At 56.5% G+C, this 16,300-nt stretch overlaps 1 protein-coding gene and 1 long non-coding RNA gene across 2 annotated transcripts; one reads left to right on the forward strand and one right to left on the reverse strand.

Annotated features, from left to right (window-relative positions):
* Positions 1–4,634: 4,634 nt before the first annotated feature.
* Positions 4,635–5,701, reverse strand: DNAJB8 (DnaJ heat shock protein family (Hsp40) member B8). Its single transcript, XM_019024558.3, has one exon. The coding sequence runs from the start codon at positions 5,441–5,443 to the stop codon at positions 4,745–4,747; it is 699 nt and encodes a 232-aa protein (XP_018880103.1). The 5' UTR covers positions 5,444–5,701; the 3' UTR covers positions 4,635–4,744.
* Positions 5,702–13,633: 7,932 nt separating this feature from the next.
* Positions 13,634–16,090, forward strand: LOC109026374 (uncharacterized). The gene is made up of 3 exons (XR_008678076.2): positions 13,634–13,713; positions 14,873–15,011; positions 15,739–16,090. It is a non-coding gene; the product is annotated as an uncharacterized lncRNA (long non-coding RNA).
* Positions 16,091–16,300: the final 210 nt, after the last annotated feature.

Genomic DNA, 16,300 nt, shown 5'->3' on the forward strand with positions numbered 1-16,300 from the left:
TGTCCACTCCCTCCCCCACAGCATTTTGGTCCCTTCAGCCAGCCAGGGCCCTCACAGGATGTATGGACCCAAGAGTGGAGGGTGGAGAAGATGGAGACCTGCCCCGGTTTGAGACCTCCCAAGGAAGTAGCAATTAGTGGGGTTCGCTGGGTGGGCCGTGGGTCCCAGGCAATGGGGTCAGCATGTTCAGAAGCTGGAGGTGGGAGGCAGGGTGGGGCCAGAGCACAGAAAGCAAGAGAGAGCGGGGAGGCGCACCTGGATTTGAGGCGAGGGAGGGCTGCGTGAGATCCAGAGCAGGGCTCTGGGTGGAGGTCACAGCCAGCTCAGAGGCCCCATGCAGGAACACGCCAGTGTGAGTAGGAAGGGGAGGAGGCCGCGGGCTGGAGCAAAGAGTGATGGGGAAGCCGAGGCGGTCACTGTGCCGGCTGGGGAAGGGCCTGTGGGCTGCCGTGGGGACTGCAGCTTCCACTCCTGAGTGTTCCACAAAGCTCAGGCTTTCACAGAATCCTTCTGGCTGCTGGGATATAAACGGGATGAAAGAGGGAAGGGAGGAGGCCAGGGAGGAGGCTGGCGTGATGTCCAGTGGGTGACAATGACCCAACTGGGACACGGCCATCATGTTCGCGGGGAGCTACACTCTGCAGTGTCCCCTGCCCCTCTGCTGAGCCCTGCTTGGAGAATCCACGCTGGGATGGGGCCTGGGGCAGCAAAGGAGCCTCAGCAGACTCCACTTAGTGTGCCACTGCACAAGGTGCGGCCAGCCTCAGCCTGGCTCTGAAAGTAGCTCACAGACCCCTCACTGCCCCGCCCGGCTCTGAAAGTGGCTCCCGGACCTCTCACTGCCCCATCTGGCTCTGAAAGTGGCTCCCAGGACACCTCGCTGCTTCAGACTTGGCCCCCAGACACACAGCCCAGCCTAGAAGAGACTCCAGGAAAGGCCAGAATGGCCTGCCGCAGCAGTGCAGCTTGGCAAGGCCTCCTCAAGAAAGTGACACAGAGTGGGGGCCTCCTGGGATGACTTTAACAAGCCGAAGGAGATGGGAAGGGCAGCCCAGGCACAGGCAACAGTGTGATGCTGCAGCAGAAAGGGCCTGGAGCCAGCAGTGCTGTGGGGCAGGCCCTGGGCCTTGAGTGCCACGTGGGGGTTGGACTTTACCCCAGACGTGCTCCTGAGGAAGTCACTTAAGCTGCCAGGCTTCAGCTTCTCTGTCTGTAAAGTGGGGCTAAAGGTGGACACAGGGATTCCGCCAGGTGTCACATGCTCGGCTGGGTGGGTCAGTGGCTGGGGTCCCAGAGGCATTTGAGCAGGGGATGCCATGTCGGGTCTGGTTGGAGAGAGCTGGTGCCAGCTCCAGGTGTGAGGCTGGGCAACAGGAAGGAAGTAGAGAGGGGCGACAAGAAGGAAGCAGAGAGCCGGGAGTCCTGGGGTGTTTGGGGACCGGTGCTGTGCAAGCACCCAGGTTTCTGCTGTGCACCCAGCACTAGGACTGTGGCCGCCTGGGCTGCTGGGCTGTAATTGGATTTGCTCAGCAGCTGCCTGTGCTAAGCAGACCCACTTGACGCAGCCACAGCTGGCCAGTAATTGGTGAAATTAGCAAGTCGGCGGGGACAGAGGTCAGGTGGTTAATGCTGTAGTGGGGGCTTTGATGAAGTTAGTCCCAGGGAAGGACTGGGAGCTGGGGTTTGACCTTCTGCATGTCACAGGGCTCTCCTGCCCTGCCTGTAACGTGGTTAGGGGACCTCCAGCTGCCGGCTTGTCCCAGGGGCTCTCAGAGGCAGAACCCAGGGAGCCACAACCTGGCCCGAGCCTCAAGATGCAGCCGCAGCGCCAAGTTGCCGACTGTGTCCTCTAGGCCGAGACACATGCAGAGGCCAAGGGAGCCTTTCAAGCCCTAAAGATCTTGGGGTGATGCCCCTTGTCTTCCTGGAAGAGGACTTCAGCAGGCTTCCCTTGGAGAAAAGCAGCAGGCCCGCCTCCCAGCCTCTCCATCCCTCGTGAGTGCCCCTCAGACCAGCTCTGCATCTGGAAATGGGATGAGTTCTTCACTGGGTGTTCCCCTTATTCAACCAAGCCTCACCCTCCCCGCTAGGTTAAAGGCTTCCCAGTGTCTTCTCCTGTCCTGAGCTCCAGAGAGTGTCCTCTGAGCATGCTGCTTGGTTCCTGCTCTTCCCTGGCACAGTGCTCCTCCCTTCTTTCATTTCATATCATTTATTGGGCACCTACTAGATGCCACAAGCTGGGCTGGGAGTTGGGATGCAGAAATGAGCAAAATCTGACCAGATCCTAGTCGACTTGGTGCTACGCCTTTTGTGGCCATGCCACATCACCTTGCCCCAGCCAGGGAGCCAGAGACCCTGTCACTGACCATCCTTTAACCCCCAAACCTGGAATCACCTCCTTTTTGGCTTCTACTCCAGCCCCAAGGAACAAGGAATTGCCACCTGCACTCAAGCACTCAAACGCATCTCCCTGGGCTGTCACTGCCAGCATCATCATCATCATCACCACCATTTTAAAGGCAGGTCCTTTGGAGTCAACACCAGGGGTGATATTCTAGCATAGCCACTTGCCAGCTGTGTGACTCTCTCCTCTCCAGACCTCAGTTTCCTCTTGGATAATGTGGGGTCAATGACCCCTGTCTGGGAGGGTTGTGGACAGTTGTGGGCATTAAATGGAACCATGTATAGCCACCTTCCTGGCCTTCTTGCTGTTCTCCAAACAGGGGCAGGCGTGTTCCTGCCCCAGGCTTTTGCGCTTGCTGTTCCCTCTGCCCAGAACGCTTTTTCCCCAGATGGCCTTATGGTCCAGCACCTCACCTTCATTCCAGTTCCTGATAGATGTCACCCCCTCAGAAATGGAGGCCACTCTGTTTGTTTGTTTTTTTGTTTTGTTTTGTTTTTTGTTTTTGTCGTTTTTTTGTTTTGTTTTGTTTTGAGACAGAGTATCGCTCTGTCGCCCAGGCTGGAGTGCAGTGGCGCGATCTAGGCTCACTACAAGCTCCGCCTCCCGGGTTCACGCCATTCTCCGGCCTCAGCCTCCCGAGTAGCTGGGACTACTACAGGCGCCCGCCACCACACCCAGCTAATTTTTTTGTATTTTTAGTAGAGACGGGGTTTCACTGTGTTAGCCAGGATGGTCTTGACCTTGTGATCCACCCACCTTGGCCTCCCAAAGTGCTGGGATTACAGGCATGAGCCACCACGCGCGGCAAGGCCACTCTGTGGAGTGCTGAGTGACTCAACACTCCCCTGCCCACTCCCTGAGCCCTCTTCTCAGTCAGCTCACCTACCCATTTCCTCTCCGGCGTTCATTGCTAGTGGGGACCATGTTCTGCACACCTGTTTTTCATGTGTCTCCCTCAACTAGAATACTAACCACATGAGGGTAGGGGTCTGCCTGTTTTGTTCCTTGCTGTATCCCCCGTGTCTAACAGGTGCTCAATCAATATTTCTTGAATTGCATCCAATTAATAGTGCCTGACACATCTGTGAGTTTGAGATTGTTTCACAGTAAAATGTTACTTTTTTTGAGGAGGAGTCTTGCTCTGTTGCCCAGAGTGGAGTGCAAGTGGCATGATCTCAGCTCACTGCAACCTCCACCCCCTGGGTTTAAGCAATTCTCCTGTCTCAGCCTCTGGAGTAGCTGTGGTTACAGGCACTCACCACCATGCCCGGCTAATTTTTGTATATATTTTTTATTTTTAGTACAGATGGGTGTTTCACCACGTTGGCCAGGCTGGTCTTGAACTCCTGACCTCATGACCCGCCCGCCTCAGCCTCCCAAAGTGCTGGGATTACAGGCGTGAGCCACCGCACCCAGCCTCAAAGTAAAATGTTACTTTTAAAATACATACTTTTTAAAGATTGGCACTCAGCAGGACTCAGGTCATCAGGACAGAGTCCCCTTCCCTTTTTAGCACCGGCACCCTCCCGTGACGGGGAGCTCACTCACCCTCCGAGGGGGTCAGCCTGGCTCTGACTTGGGGAAACCTCTGGCTCCACGTGGCTGAGACCTGCTCCCTGGGATCCTGCCCCCACCCATGGATGCCAGGCCTGAAGATGAGTGGGCACTCGCCAGGGAGCGTGGCCTGTACAAAGGCCCTGGGGCTGCAGGGTGTGTGGTGCAGTGCAACAACTGGGGAGGCCAGCACGGTGGGAGGTCAGAGACCAGAGACGGAAGGCCGGGGGCAGGTGGGTGGGCCCAGGCCACCAGGCCCTTGTGGTGAGGATGAGATGTGCAGTCCTTATGCTTAGCGCAGGGGGAGCCTGATTTCAAGCTACCAGGCAACGCGATGGAACGTGGGTTTGGCACAGCTGTCCCGGGAAGAACTTATGCGGGTGGGTAGAAAGGGGAAGGCTGAGAACTGGAGCAGCAAGGTCTGTGCAGATGGCAGGGGCCAGCAGTAGAGAGTGGATAGGGATCAGGGTTGGGTTTGAGGTAATCAGGACAGGGCAGCCACGTTATTTGTCAACCCAGATGGTGGGCACAGGAGAGATGACAGTCCCCCTGCAGAACCACCCCTGGCTTCCTGATAGAAACAGCCCAGGCCCTGGAGGCAGCACCCACGCCCTCCTTCATGTTCACTAGGCTGGAGCTGGCCCCATGTCCCCACAAAGCTGAGAAAGCTATGCCGTGAACTCACTTGGCACATTTATTAACCATCGGGCTATGTCTGCGGCCCTACGTGTTTGCTGCCCCGTGCACGGTGGTGGTGGTGGGAAGGCAGGGCCGGGTGGCCAGTGCCTACTTGCTGTCCATCCATTTGAGCTGCTCCTTGCCGTTCACAGTCACCGACTTGAGCTGCCCGTCTTCCTCCACCTCCACGCGCTCCTGCCCGTTCTCCACGATGCGCTTGGTGGTGACCTTGTGGCCATTGATCATCTCGGTGGACGACGTCACCGACTTGAACCTCGAGCTGCCAGAACTGGAGCCCCCGAAGGAGGTGGATGAGAAGGTGGTGTGGCTGCCCCCGCTGCAGCCCAGCATGTTGAAGGATGAGAAGGCCTCCATGAAGGCCGGAAATTCTCCAAAGCCTGCCGAGAAGGCCCCCCTCAGGCCATGGCCCCGGCCACCACAGTCACTATTGAATGGGCTGTCCCAGAACTCAAAGGAGAAAGGGTCCAGGCCACCGAAAAACTCCCGGAAGATGTCCTCAGGGTTACGGAAGGTGTAGCCGGTGTCGAAGGGGCTGTGGTAGGGCGTGCTGGCCCCGCCACCAGCCCTCCAGCTGTCACAGCCGGCACAGTCATACAGGGAGCGTTTCTTGGAGTCAGACAGAACCTCATAGGCCTCAGACACCTGCTTGAACTTCTTCTCCGCCTCCTCCTTATTGTTAGGGTTCTTGTCGGGGTGCCAACGAAGGGCCAGCTTGCGGTAGGCTTTCTTGATGTCCTCCAGGGAAGCGCTGGCCTGCACGCCCAGCACTTCGTAGTAGTTAGCCATGGCCAGGGGTGTGGGTGAGAGGAGAGGGGACGTGGACTCCAGGTGGGCGCAGGGGCCCAGCTGGTCAGATGGATGGGGGAGAAGTGGCCGGTGGTCTGGGGCCCTTCAGCAGGGGCCTGGCTGGACTCCGCAAGCTCCAGGCAAGATTCTGCCCAGGAGTTCACCTTTTCACAGTACCAGTTCTCAGGGACTGGAGGGGCCCCCACTGAGAGGAGTGGGGGGGGGGGAGGGACACTGCCGCTGTGGGGCCAGGCCAGAGTGGGCTGCCCTCCAGAGCTCCTTTTATGACATCAGCTCCCGGGGCGGGGCATACCCCCGCCCCCAGCTCTGCACCAGGCAAACCTGGGCATATGGGCCTGCCCCTGCTGGTGAGGCGGCCACAACGGTGCATGGGAATGGGATGCTCTGTGACCCAGGTGGTGTGGGCTGAGTCCCGGGAGCCAAAGGGCAGAGGCAGGATCAGCCACGGGATTCCAGCCTTGGTGAGTGACAAAGGTCTGTGGCCGTGGTGGGGGAGGCGGGCAAGGGTGTCCTGGGTATGTCCACTCAGCCGATGGCTGGGCAGCAGCTGAGGCAAGAGGAGGCCAAGGTAGGGTTCAGGCAGGCTGGGGTGGGGACAAGAGCCTGCTTTTTTTGTGCCCATTATCTGGCCAGGTCTTCCGGGGTAAGCTCCACAAAGGCGGGAAAGTCTGTCCCTGTCTAGGACAGTGGCTGACACACGAGGGCCATCGGTAAACACTTGGATGAACCAGGCTCAGAGACACGCAGTGCTCAAGGTCACACAGCGAGTCAGTGAGGGAGGGGATGTGAAACCAGGGCCAAGGCTGCAGCGGACAGCAAATCCAAAGAAGTGTTCCACTCAATTCTGGTAAGAAAAATAGGGATTGATGATAAATATTGATTACTGAGTGTAGTGGGTTGAATGGTGGCCCCCAAAAAGATATGTTCCTGTCCTAATCCTTGGAACCTCTGAATGTGAGCTTATTTGGAAAAAGGATCTTTTCGGATGTAATTAAATTAAAGATGTCGAGATGAGATCATCCTGGATTATCTGAGTGGGCCCTAAATCCAGTGACACATGTCCGTATAGGAGATGGACACTGACGCAGCCAGAAGCTGGGGGCCAGGAGGGTTCTCCCTGCAGCCTCCAGAGGGAGTGCGGCCCCACTAACACCTCGATTTCAGACCTCTGGCCTCCAGAACTGGGGGAAGAGATTTCTTTTGTATTGAGCTACCCAGTTTGTAATGATTTGTAACAGCCCTAGAAAACGAATCAGGTGAGTGAGGTAACCAAATATTCTTAGGCATTTATATTCCTTTAATTCTTGTTCTGGTGTTGGATCATATATAGAAACAGCAATTCACAATACTGATTAATACCTGTTCCTACTTTCACCTCACCCCACTCCAATTAAGATCAAAACCATGCTAAACCACCTACTAACCACACCAATAAAGAGCCTAGATGTTTGGGTCACCAAGTCTTAACTAAAGATAGCCTGCCTGCCTGCCTGCCTTCTTTCCTTCCTTCCTTCCTTCCTTCCTTCCTTCTTTCCTTCCTCCCTTCCTCCCTCCCTCCCTCCTTCTTTCCCTTCCCTTCCCTTCCGTTCCCTGCCTTCCTTCCCTCCTCCCTCCCTCCCTTTCCCACTCCTTCCCTCCTTTCTTTCTTCCTCTCTCCCTCCCTTCCCCCTCCTTCCTTCATTTCCTCCTTCCTTCCTCCCTTTCTCCTTCCTTCCTTCTTTCTTCCCTTCCTCCCTCCCCTTCCCCCTTCTCCCTTCCCTCCCTTCTTCACTCCTGGCTTCTTTCCTTCCTCCTTCCTTCCTTCATTCCTCCCTTCTTCCTCCTCTTCCTTTTTCTAGTCTTCATCCCTTTCTATTATCCTCCCTCTCTCTCTTTTCTTTCAGTGCTCATGGGTGCTAGGTTTCAGGCTCCTAGCAGGGGACAGTGTGTGTTCTAACCAATCCCAAATGCCAGGAGGAATGGAGACAGACTGTAGAGACACTTTGTAAACCCAGCCTCCAGTGACCATCACTGTCTCTCCATGCAGCTTATCAAAAGCACGACTCGCACCCCCGTGCTGGGCATCCACCCACCTACACCTGCTGACACACGTGGCTTAGCAGAGGAGTTGAAGAGCAGAACTTCTCCACTGGATGTAGCTACAGATGAACCTGATTCTTTATCTCTGTGGCTGGATTTTTGTCACTATGTCTCGGTTAGCAGTTAGCACCTGCTGTCCCTTGCAGGCTTGTTCGTGGGGCGGGAGAAAGATGCTTGCCCTGCACAGTTCTCCATGATGGCGGTGGCAGTGGGAGAGGCACTGCTGTTGACTGTGTTGCTGGTGGGGAGAGGCACGGTGGGTGTCCATGGAGACGGATAAGGTGTCATTAAATAGTAGAGGTGACCATGGGAGCAGTGTTGATGTGGAGGTAATGGTCATGGTGGGGGTGAGGGGGAGAGTAATTATGGGTGATGGTGGAGTTGATCATGATGATGGTGATGCTGGTGGTGACAGCAGCAAGGCTTGTGCTTGAGAGTAATTGATGATGGTAGTGGTGGTGGTGATGGTCATGCCAGAGGAGATGGTAACAGCGAGCCTTTGTTGTGGTTGGCAGTGATGGTGCAGGTATGATGAGGAGGTGATGGGAATGGCTCCTAGTGAGCCATTGGTGTGGTTGGCAGTGGTGACAGTAACGGTGATGATGAGGGTGAAGATGGTGGAGGTAGCAGAGGTTGTATCTTGTTCGGCTATACCACAGTGACAGCTTCCACCTCTCAGTGGCTCACGACAAACATCTAGTTCCCCCCACTTCGCTCACTGGTGCCTACAGGCAGCTGCCAGGGCCCCACCTCCCATAGCTTCTCACTGTGGGTCCCAGGCTGGAGAATCAGCTCTGACCTGCACACCCCTCTCTCATGACAGTGCCACTCAGAGACAGCAGGAACTTGGGCTGCCTCCGAAAGCTTCTGTTGGGCCATGATGTGTGGCAGTCTTGCTGCATCCCATGGTCAAGGCCAGTATCCATGGGGCAAAGAATGTTTCCTTCAGGAAGGTTCTGAAAATCTCAGGGCAATAGGAAGAGAGGCCTGAGATTCCCATGGGGAAGAGGGAGTGAGCAGTTCTCCAACATATGCCAGATGCTCATGATGGGACTGACAGCGGGGGTGGTAACGATGGCTCTGCTGGGAGCAGTGTTGGTGCTGCTCGTGCCGGGGACGCCAGTGGTGGTGATGGGGTAGGAGGCAGGAATTGTGCTATTAATGGAGGATGGTGGTGAGGGTGGTTGTGGAAGAGGCAATGGTAGAGGGGGGTGCCGAGGGGTGAGAAGGACACAGTGGTGGACATGCTGGTGTGAGTGCCGATGGCGATGGTAATGGCACTGAGGTGTGGGGCTCTGTATTTTCTGTTGCTAACTTGGCATTACACCAACCTCTTCCATGGTCTCCTTGCATCCTGGAGAAATCTGAGGGATTTTCCAGAATCCCATCACCGGTATAATTCCAGATTAGAGCCTGCCAATACAAGGGATTTGGAGAGTGGAAAAGAGAGGCCGTTGCAGGCAGGTGACAATGGTGAGCTTTGCAACAGCTCGGGGCAATCTTCTGCAAAGACCCTGCTTCTGAGCCACAGGCTGAGGCATGGATGGGGAGCTTCCTGGAATACCGTGAGCTCCTCAGCAGCTCCCAGGCAAGCTCTAGAGAGCCGCTCACCTGGGAGCTGCAGGTGAGCATCTCGATTCCTTGTTCCCTGACCGCTGGTCCCAGACTGTTCAGGGTGCAGCGTGTAGTAAATGTCCTCCTCCTTGGTACACATTCGAGGGCTGTGTACTGTGAGGGTGATGGCGGCTCAGATGAAGGTGGTGGTTGTGATGGAGTTGGGTGTGAGGATAGCAGAGAGAAAGCAGATGGTGACATCAGGAAGGCATTGGAGGGGCAGTGGTGGTGGCAGTGATGATGGTGGCAGTCTAATTAGAGGCAGTGGTGGGTCTGGCTGAGGCAGACCCTGTGGTGGTGATTGTGGTGGTAGTAGAGGGGGCAATGACGGTGGTGATGGCAAAGGCGGTGTGAGTGGTGATACTGGTGGCAGAGCTGATAAGGTGATGTCACAGATGGGATGGTGGGTGGAGATGGAGGTGGAGGAAGTGTGGTGACAGTGATGTGGTGGTGATACAATGCTGACACGGGTGGAGAGCACAGTGGTGACGGTGACGGAGATGATAGTGATAGTGGGGTTGGTGGCAGTGGTAGAGGAGATGGGGATGGGACGCTGGGGTGTTGATGGTGATGGTGACACTGCTGAGGGTGTTGGTGGCCTGACATTGTAAAGGTGAAGCCTGAAGTTTCATGACGATGGAATCAGGACAGTGGAGGAGGGGTGGTGAAAACAATGTTAAGAAACAAGGGACCTAGTATGATGAGGCATCCAAGAATCCTGTGGCCGCCTCCCCGTCCTGGCCCTCCCTGCCTTGTTGGAGACCCTGGCTCTGGTCTGCATTGTACTCCCAGGGGAAATTTCTTCCAGCCACTGCCCTGCTCCAACCCTTGTTCCTGGGATGGGTCTGTGGGAGTCAGCCAGGATGGAGACAGGGCTGGAGACCCCCTCACTGCCGCCCATTCAGGGCTGTCTTAGGGCACACAGAACAGACCACTCGGTAGGACTTACGGGAACAGGTGTGTCACCTGGGAGCAGGTCCCACACCTCACCATCAAGGGCATCCTGAGATGGAGGCCCCTGTGGGGAGCTCCCCATGAAGGGAGCTGTGGACCGTGGAGCCGGGCAGTGTGCAGAGGAGTTTCCCTTCTGCAAAGGGTTCAGGCTAGTCTCCTTCCACGCCAGTTTTTGGGGAGCCAATGAGGAGCATCAGGGGCTCTGAGGCCTCCATAGGGCCTGCTGGAGGGACAGGGACACACAGGCATGAGCGCACACTTAGGCCCCACACGCTCCACCCTCAATTCTGTTAGGCCACCTCCCCTCTTCAAGCCTCTCTGTCCTCCTTCACCAGTGGGTGCTTTTGGGGATTTGCCCTCTCTGGGGAGCCAGCCTAGGCTTCCTGGCCTCGGATGTCCCATGTCCCTCGTCTCAGGCCCACCCTAAAGCCAACCCCGAGCCATGGCCAGGGAGAGAAGGACCTTCAGCGACCAAGCGAGGCCCAGAGAGGGCAGGGCACACCCAAGGTCACACAGCAGTACCAGGAAGGTCTCCCCCGGGCGAGCTGATGGAGCCGATTAAGCAGCCAATTGGTATTCGGAGCAGCCAGAGGCCCCTCTCTGTCTCTGTAATTAATGGAGTGGCTTTTTAAAAGGATTCTAATCACCCCCGATCCTATCTGCTTATCACTAGAGTTCCTAATTAGATGATCCTGGCAGTCACTCAGCTAATTCCCTCCAGCCCCCTGCAGCCCTGCCTGGCCTGGGCAGCCCACCCCACCCCCGGCAACCCTGGCCCGGCCAGATGGGCAGTTTGGGGCCTTCTCTCCCCGCAGGGCCCCTGGTCCTCTAACTGCATTAGCTCCAGGATGGATGGGCGACAGCGATGGATGGATGGACGGGCGGCTGGATGGACAGAGTGGCAGGCGAGTGAAGGGGCCGAACAGTGGGCAGTCACAGAGTGGATGGGCGGATGGACCCACAGACGGGCCAAGGGGCAGATCCCACAGTGGGGAAGAGCTCAGCCTGTCAGGTGACACAGCCTGGGTTCCAACCCCAGCACTGCCACTCCCCAGCCATGTGTCCTTGGGGAAGTCAATAAGCTGGCTCTGCCCCAGTGTCCTCATCTCATCTGTAAAAGGGAAGTAATGATGGTCCCCTCTCACAGGGTTACTGTGAGGAGCTCAGAATGGAGAAGGAGCTGTGTGTGCGTGTGCTGGCATCCTGGCAGTGTCGATAATGGGTGGGCAGAGACAGATGAAAGGGCAGCCTGCCTGGTGAGCCAGTGGAAGGCATGGTAGGCAGACAGGCCCATGGAAGGCTTACATGCAGATTGGTGGCCCATGGGGTGGGAAGGCGGTGGGCTACGCAACCGTAGAAGGGCCAGTGAGCTCACGTCCTCCCCAGTGCTGCCAGGGCAATCTCAGCCCTGCTCTCAGACCTCTTCAGGCAGCCTTCCTGCCTAGTCCTCCAAGCCAGTGATGACGGGTGCCCACTGGGTTCCCCAGATCCCTTCTCTGCCATCCCAACCCAGGTACATCCTTCCTGGTGGTGGCTCATGTGGTCTCTGGAGGCTCAGATCTAGCCCCAAGTAGGGGTTTACTGCCTGAGTGAAGGCATCATTTGCGGGGCCCTCTGAGTTCCAAGTTGCTTCAGCCAGTTAGGGCAGCTCCCCTCCTCCAGGGTCCCAGCACCCAGGCCCCCTGGCATACAGCAACCCTAGGCAGGGCTGTTACCCTGAGTTCCTCAGTTACTCGAAGCCTCCAGGAAGATCCAACCCCCAGAGCCTCTCCATTCACCCACGGGGCTCTGCAGTTTCTGGGGTGTGGCATTTCCGGGGTCTTTCTGGAAACAGTATAGAACAACAAAGCCTGAAGTATCTTCCAGAGTAAAGGCGTGCATGCATATGCACACATCTGTACCAGCAGATAGCCACCCATCTCCCCATACACACACCCATCAATCCACCCACCTAGCCACACACATACCCAGCTACCCACACACCCAGCCACTCACATACCCAGCCACTCACCCACCCAGCCACCCACCCACATGCCTAGCCACCCACCCACCCAGCCACCCACCCACCCAGCCACCCACACACCCAGCCACTCACCCACCCACCCAGCCACTCACCCACCCAGCCACCCACACACCCAGCCACCCACCAACCCACCCAGCCACTCACCCACCCACCCAGCCACTCACCCACCCAGCCACCCACACAGCCAGCCACCCAGCCACTCATACACCCAGCCACCCACCCACCCAGCCACCCAGCCACCCACCCACCCACCCACCCAGCCACCCACACACCCAGCCACTCACCCACCCACCCACCCAGCCACCCACCCACCCAGCCACCCACACACCCAGCCACCCACCAACCCACCCAGCCACTCACCCACCCACCCAGCCACTCACCCACCCAGCCACTCACCCACCCAGCCACCCACACAGCCAGCCACCCAGCCACTCATACACCCAGCCACCCACACACCCAGCCACCCACCCACCCAGCCACCCACACACCCAGCCACCCACCAACCCACCCAGCCACTCACCCACCCAGCCACTCACCCACCCAGCCACCCACACAGCCAGCCACCCAGCCACTCACACACCCAGCCATCCACCCACCCAGCCACCCACCCACCCAGCCACCCAGCCACCCAGCCAGCCATACACCCAGCCACCCAGCCACCCAGCCACCACACACCCAGCCATTCACACACCCAGCCACCCACCCACCCAGCCACATGCACACCCAGCCACCCAGCCACCCACACACCCAGCCATTCACACACCCAGCCACCCACCCACCCAGCCACATGCACACCCAGCCACCCAGCCACCCACACACCCAGCCACCCACACACCCAGCCACCCACACACCCAGCCACCCACAAATGTTTCCTGAGCACTTGTCCATACACGTGCTGTGTACCAGGCACTCCCCTGGGTCTGGGGTCCATATGTCAGTGAAGGCACCAGACAAAGCCTTGCCCTTATGATGCTGACATGCAGTTGGGGAGATAGGAGAAACTGATAATGCATGAACATTTAACATGATGGCAGGTGTCATAGATGCCGTGAGAGAAAACAAAGCAAGACTGGGGCTTACAGGAAGCTGGGGCTCTTAGGGAGGTCAGATTGGGTGCCCCACACTTCCACAGGTATGCTCAGGCACCCACGCCCCCATGCATGTGAGCACACCTGTACACATGGTCACACATGTGCACACACGCCCTCCATGAGGCCTGTAGCCCTGCTGTGTTTCCAAAAGCATGAGCCCTGCCGTCCCTCACTGGGAGGTCTGGCTGCCTCATGCCTCTCTCAGCCTGGGCCCTCCCATCACCCAAGCCAGGCCTGCTCCCTAGAGTCCAGGGCACATCTGGGTTTTACTAGGTCTGCTAGCAAAGGGCCTGGGCGGCTCCTATGCAGTCAACAATTCAGATTCACAATTCTTCCCTGCACTGGTCTGAGTGGGGGCTGGAAACAGTTGAATTCAGCAGCATCACCCCTGTCCTCCCACGCAGGGAACTCCCAACCCCAGGCTCTGGGAGAAGGAGCAGGCACACACCAGTGTGCGAATGCAGCTGCAACACTCGCTGGAAGGAGAGGTGACACTGTCTGGGGCGTCTGGGAAGGCTGGTCAGAGGAGGTGACGCCTTGGCAGGGCTTGGAGAGGGAGGTTCCAGCAGGGTCGGCCTCACACACATGAAGGGTCTTGGATGTTGACACTGGACATCCTTTCCCAGGGAGGTAGTTCATTCAGTCATGGAACATTTCAAGGTGGGAAGAAGGTGTTCATCACATGGCTATGATCATGTACCCATTGCAGACCACCCTGTCCTGGGGGCATGAGGAATTCATCTCCTAAATCAGTGGTTCTCAACAGGGGCAGTCCTCCCTCCCCAGGGGACATTTGGCAATGACTGGAGGAGTTGCTACTGGCATCTCCTGGGTGGAGGCCAGGCAGGGCTGCTGCTGAACATCCCTGTCTAGTGCACAGGACAGCCTCCACCACAAAGAATCATCCAGCCCCAAATGTCAACAGCACCGAGGTTGAGAACTCTGTTCTAAGCCCTGAAATTATCATTTGACAAGCGCAATTATAATGCAATGTCTTTTTGATGCACCAAAGGCATTAATGTCTTCAATGTGAATATTTAAAACACACAGGTGACCTGTTTGGTGATTTATTTCTTAATAAAGCAGGAGCCTTGTAACATGGGAGTGGTTCCATGCAAAGGGAACAGCGTGCACCAGGCTCAGTGGCTCAGCGGAAAGAGAGCAGGCATCTGTAGTTGACTACACCTGGGACCGAAGGGATGATGGGAATAGAGCCCAGAGAGGGGCAGGGGCTGCACAAGGCAGGGCTCAGACCCCAGGCCACAGAGCATGGATTGTGTCCTGGAAGGGGGAGACCTTGAGAAGATTTAAACAAGGGGAGAATGGGATCTATAGCATACTCTAGAAAGATCCCTCAGCAGCAATGAGATTCAGTTTTATACCCACAAAATTGGTAAAAATGTCAGTTTGACACTGCCAAGTGTTGGCAAGGAAATGGAGCAACTGAAATTCCCACACCCTGCTGGTGGGAACATACATTGGAACAGCCAATTTGGAAAATCCTTCTAAGGCTTATGCCCCCAGGGAAACCCTCACACGTGGGAATAGGGACAAGAACACTCATTGCTGCACTGTTTATGGTAGCAACAGAGAGGAGTGACCGAAATGTCCATCTTAAGGAGAATGAGCAAATACATTGTGTTACAGCTGCACAGGGGACTATGACACTGCAGTGAGAACGAAGAAACCGACTCCATACATGAGCATGGAGGAGCAGCCCCAGCATGGCAGTGAGCAGCACAAACCAGTCATTGAAAGCATCATTGTGACACCATTTATAGAAAACGTACAAACATGCAGAATAATGCATTAAGGATTTATACATATAGAGTAAAAGTATAACAACATGCATGGGAAAATGAAGTCCTGGCTACCTCTGGGGGCGGGCAAAGGGGACAACAAGGTCAAGAGAGTTCCATGATCTCTGTAGTGTTTTCCTCCTTAAGCTGGGCTGGGGAGGGTATCAGAGGGACTTGACGCTGCCTCCACTCTCCTAACTCCTGGAGCTTGTGCCCTGGAGAGTGAGCAGGAATGTGACCTGCATGCAGCCAATAGCATACGCAAGGCAGGGGAATGCTATCGGGGCCGCCCTTCACCAGCTCTCTTGACGCCTCCGTCAGCTGCGCACTGTGCAGGAGTGAGCTGCCGAGATTCCTGCAGCTGCAGGGAGGTGAGCTCTGCCAGTAACCTAGGGGGTGCTGAGATGCAGATCCTTTCCTAGTTGAGCCTCTGATGAGAAGCCAGCCCAGGTCAGCAGGTGGACTGCAGCCTAGTGAGGGCCTGGGCAGAGGCCGTGGCTGAGCTATGCCTGGGATCCTGGCCCGTGGAAACCGTGAGATACTAAACACGTGTGGTTTCAAGGGGCTAGGTGTGTGGCAGTTTGTGATACAGCATAGAAAATCAATACCAAGGCTACCATGGTGTTGCTTATATTATTAGCTATATTTTTAGATAACTGAAATATTTCATAATTAAGAGGTTAAGAAGAGCCCCTGTGGTGGCCTCACCTTCAGGAAGAAGAGACAGAGTTCACGGCGTGAGCCTGGACGCTGGGAGGCCCAGGAGGAGGCTGGCACAAAGGAGAGGGGACAGGCCATGCAGTCCAAGGTGAGGAAGCAGTATGGGCTGGTGTCAGGGCTGGTGGTGTGTGTTTGTGTGTGTGTGTGTGTGTGTGTGTGTGTGTAGAAAGTCCCCTTCATCCCTAGATTCTGAGGAAAGGGAGGGGCCCATGCCAGCATCCCCTCAAAGTCTGGGAAACCTGGATTCCAGCCTCGTAGCGTCAGAATATCAGAACAGCCAGACCTGGCAGGGGAGGGGCCAGGGAGAAGGAGCAGAGGCAGTATTTTCCCAGGGTCCCCTGGGGAGCCTGGCAGTGTGGACTGGGGGTGGGGCCGAGGAGGACAGATGGGGCTGTGGGAGGGAGCAGCTGCCACTCTCCTCTCCAGGGATGCCCACTCCCCAACTCCAGCCCGCATACCAGTGGGAGAGATCGTGAGACCCTCCCCCTATCCTTGCTCCCACCAGTCCTCAGTTTCCCTAGTGATACTGGAGAGATGATCTGTGAGGACCCCCCCT

Source organism: Gorilla gorilla, chromosome 2 (genome assembly GCF_029281585.2).
Source record: "Gorilla gorilla gorilla isolate KB3781 chromosome 2, NHGRI_mGorGor1-v2.1_pri, whole genome shotgun sequence".
In the NCBI taxonomy this organism is placed as follows: Eukaryota; Metazoa; Chordata; class Mammalia; order Primates; family Hominidae; genus Gorilla; species Gorilla gorilla.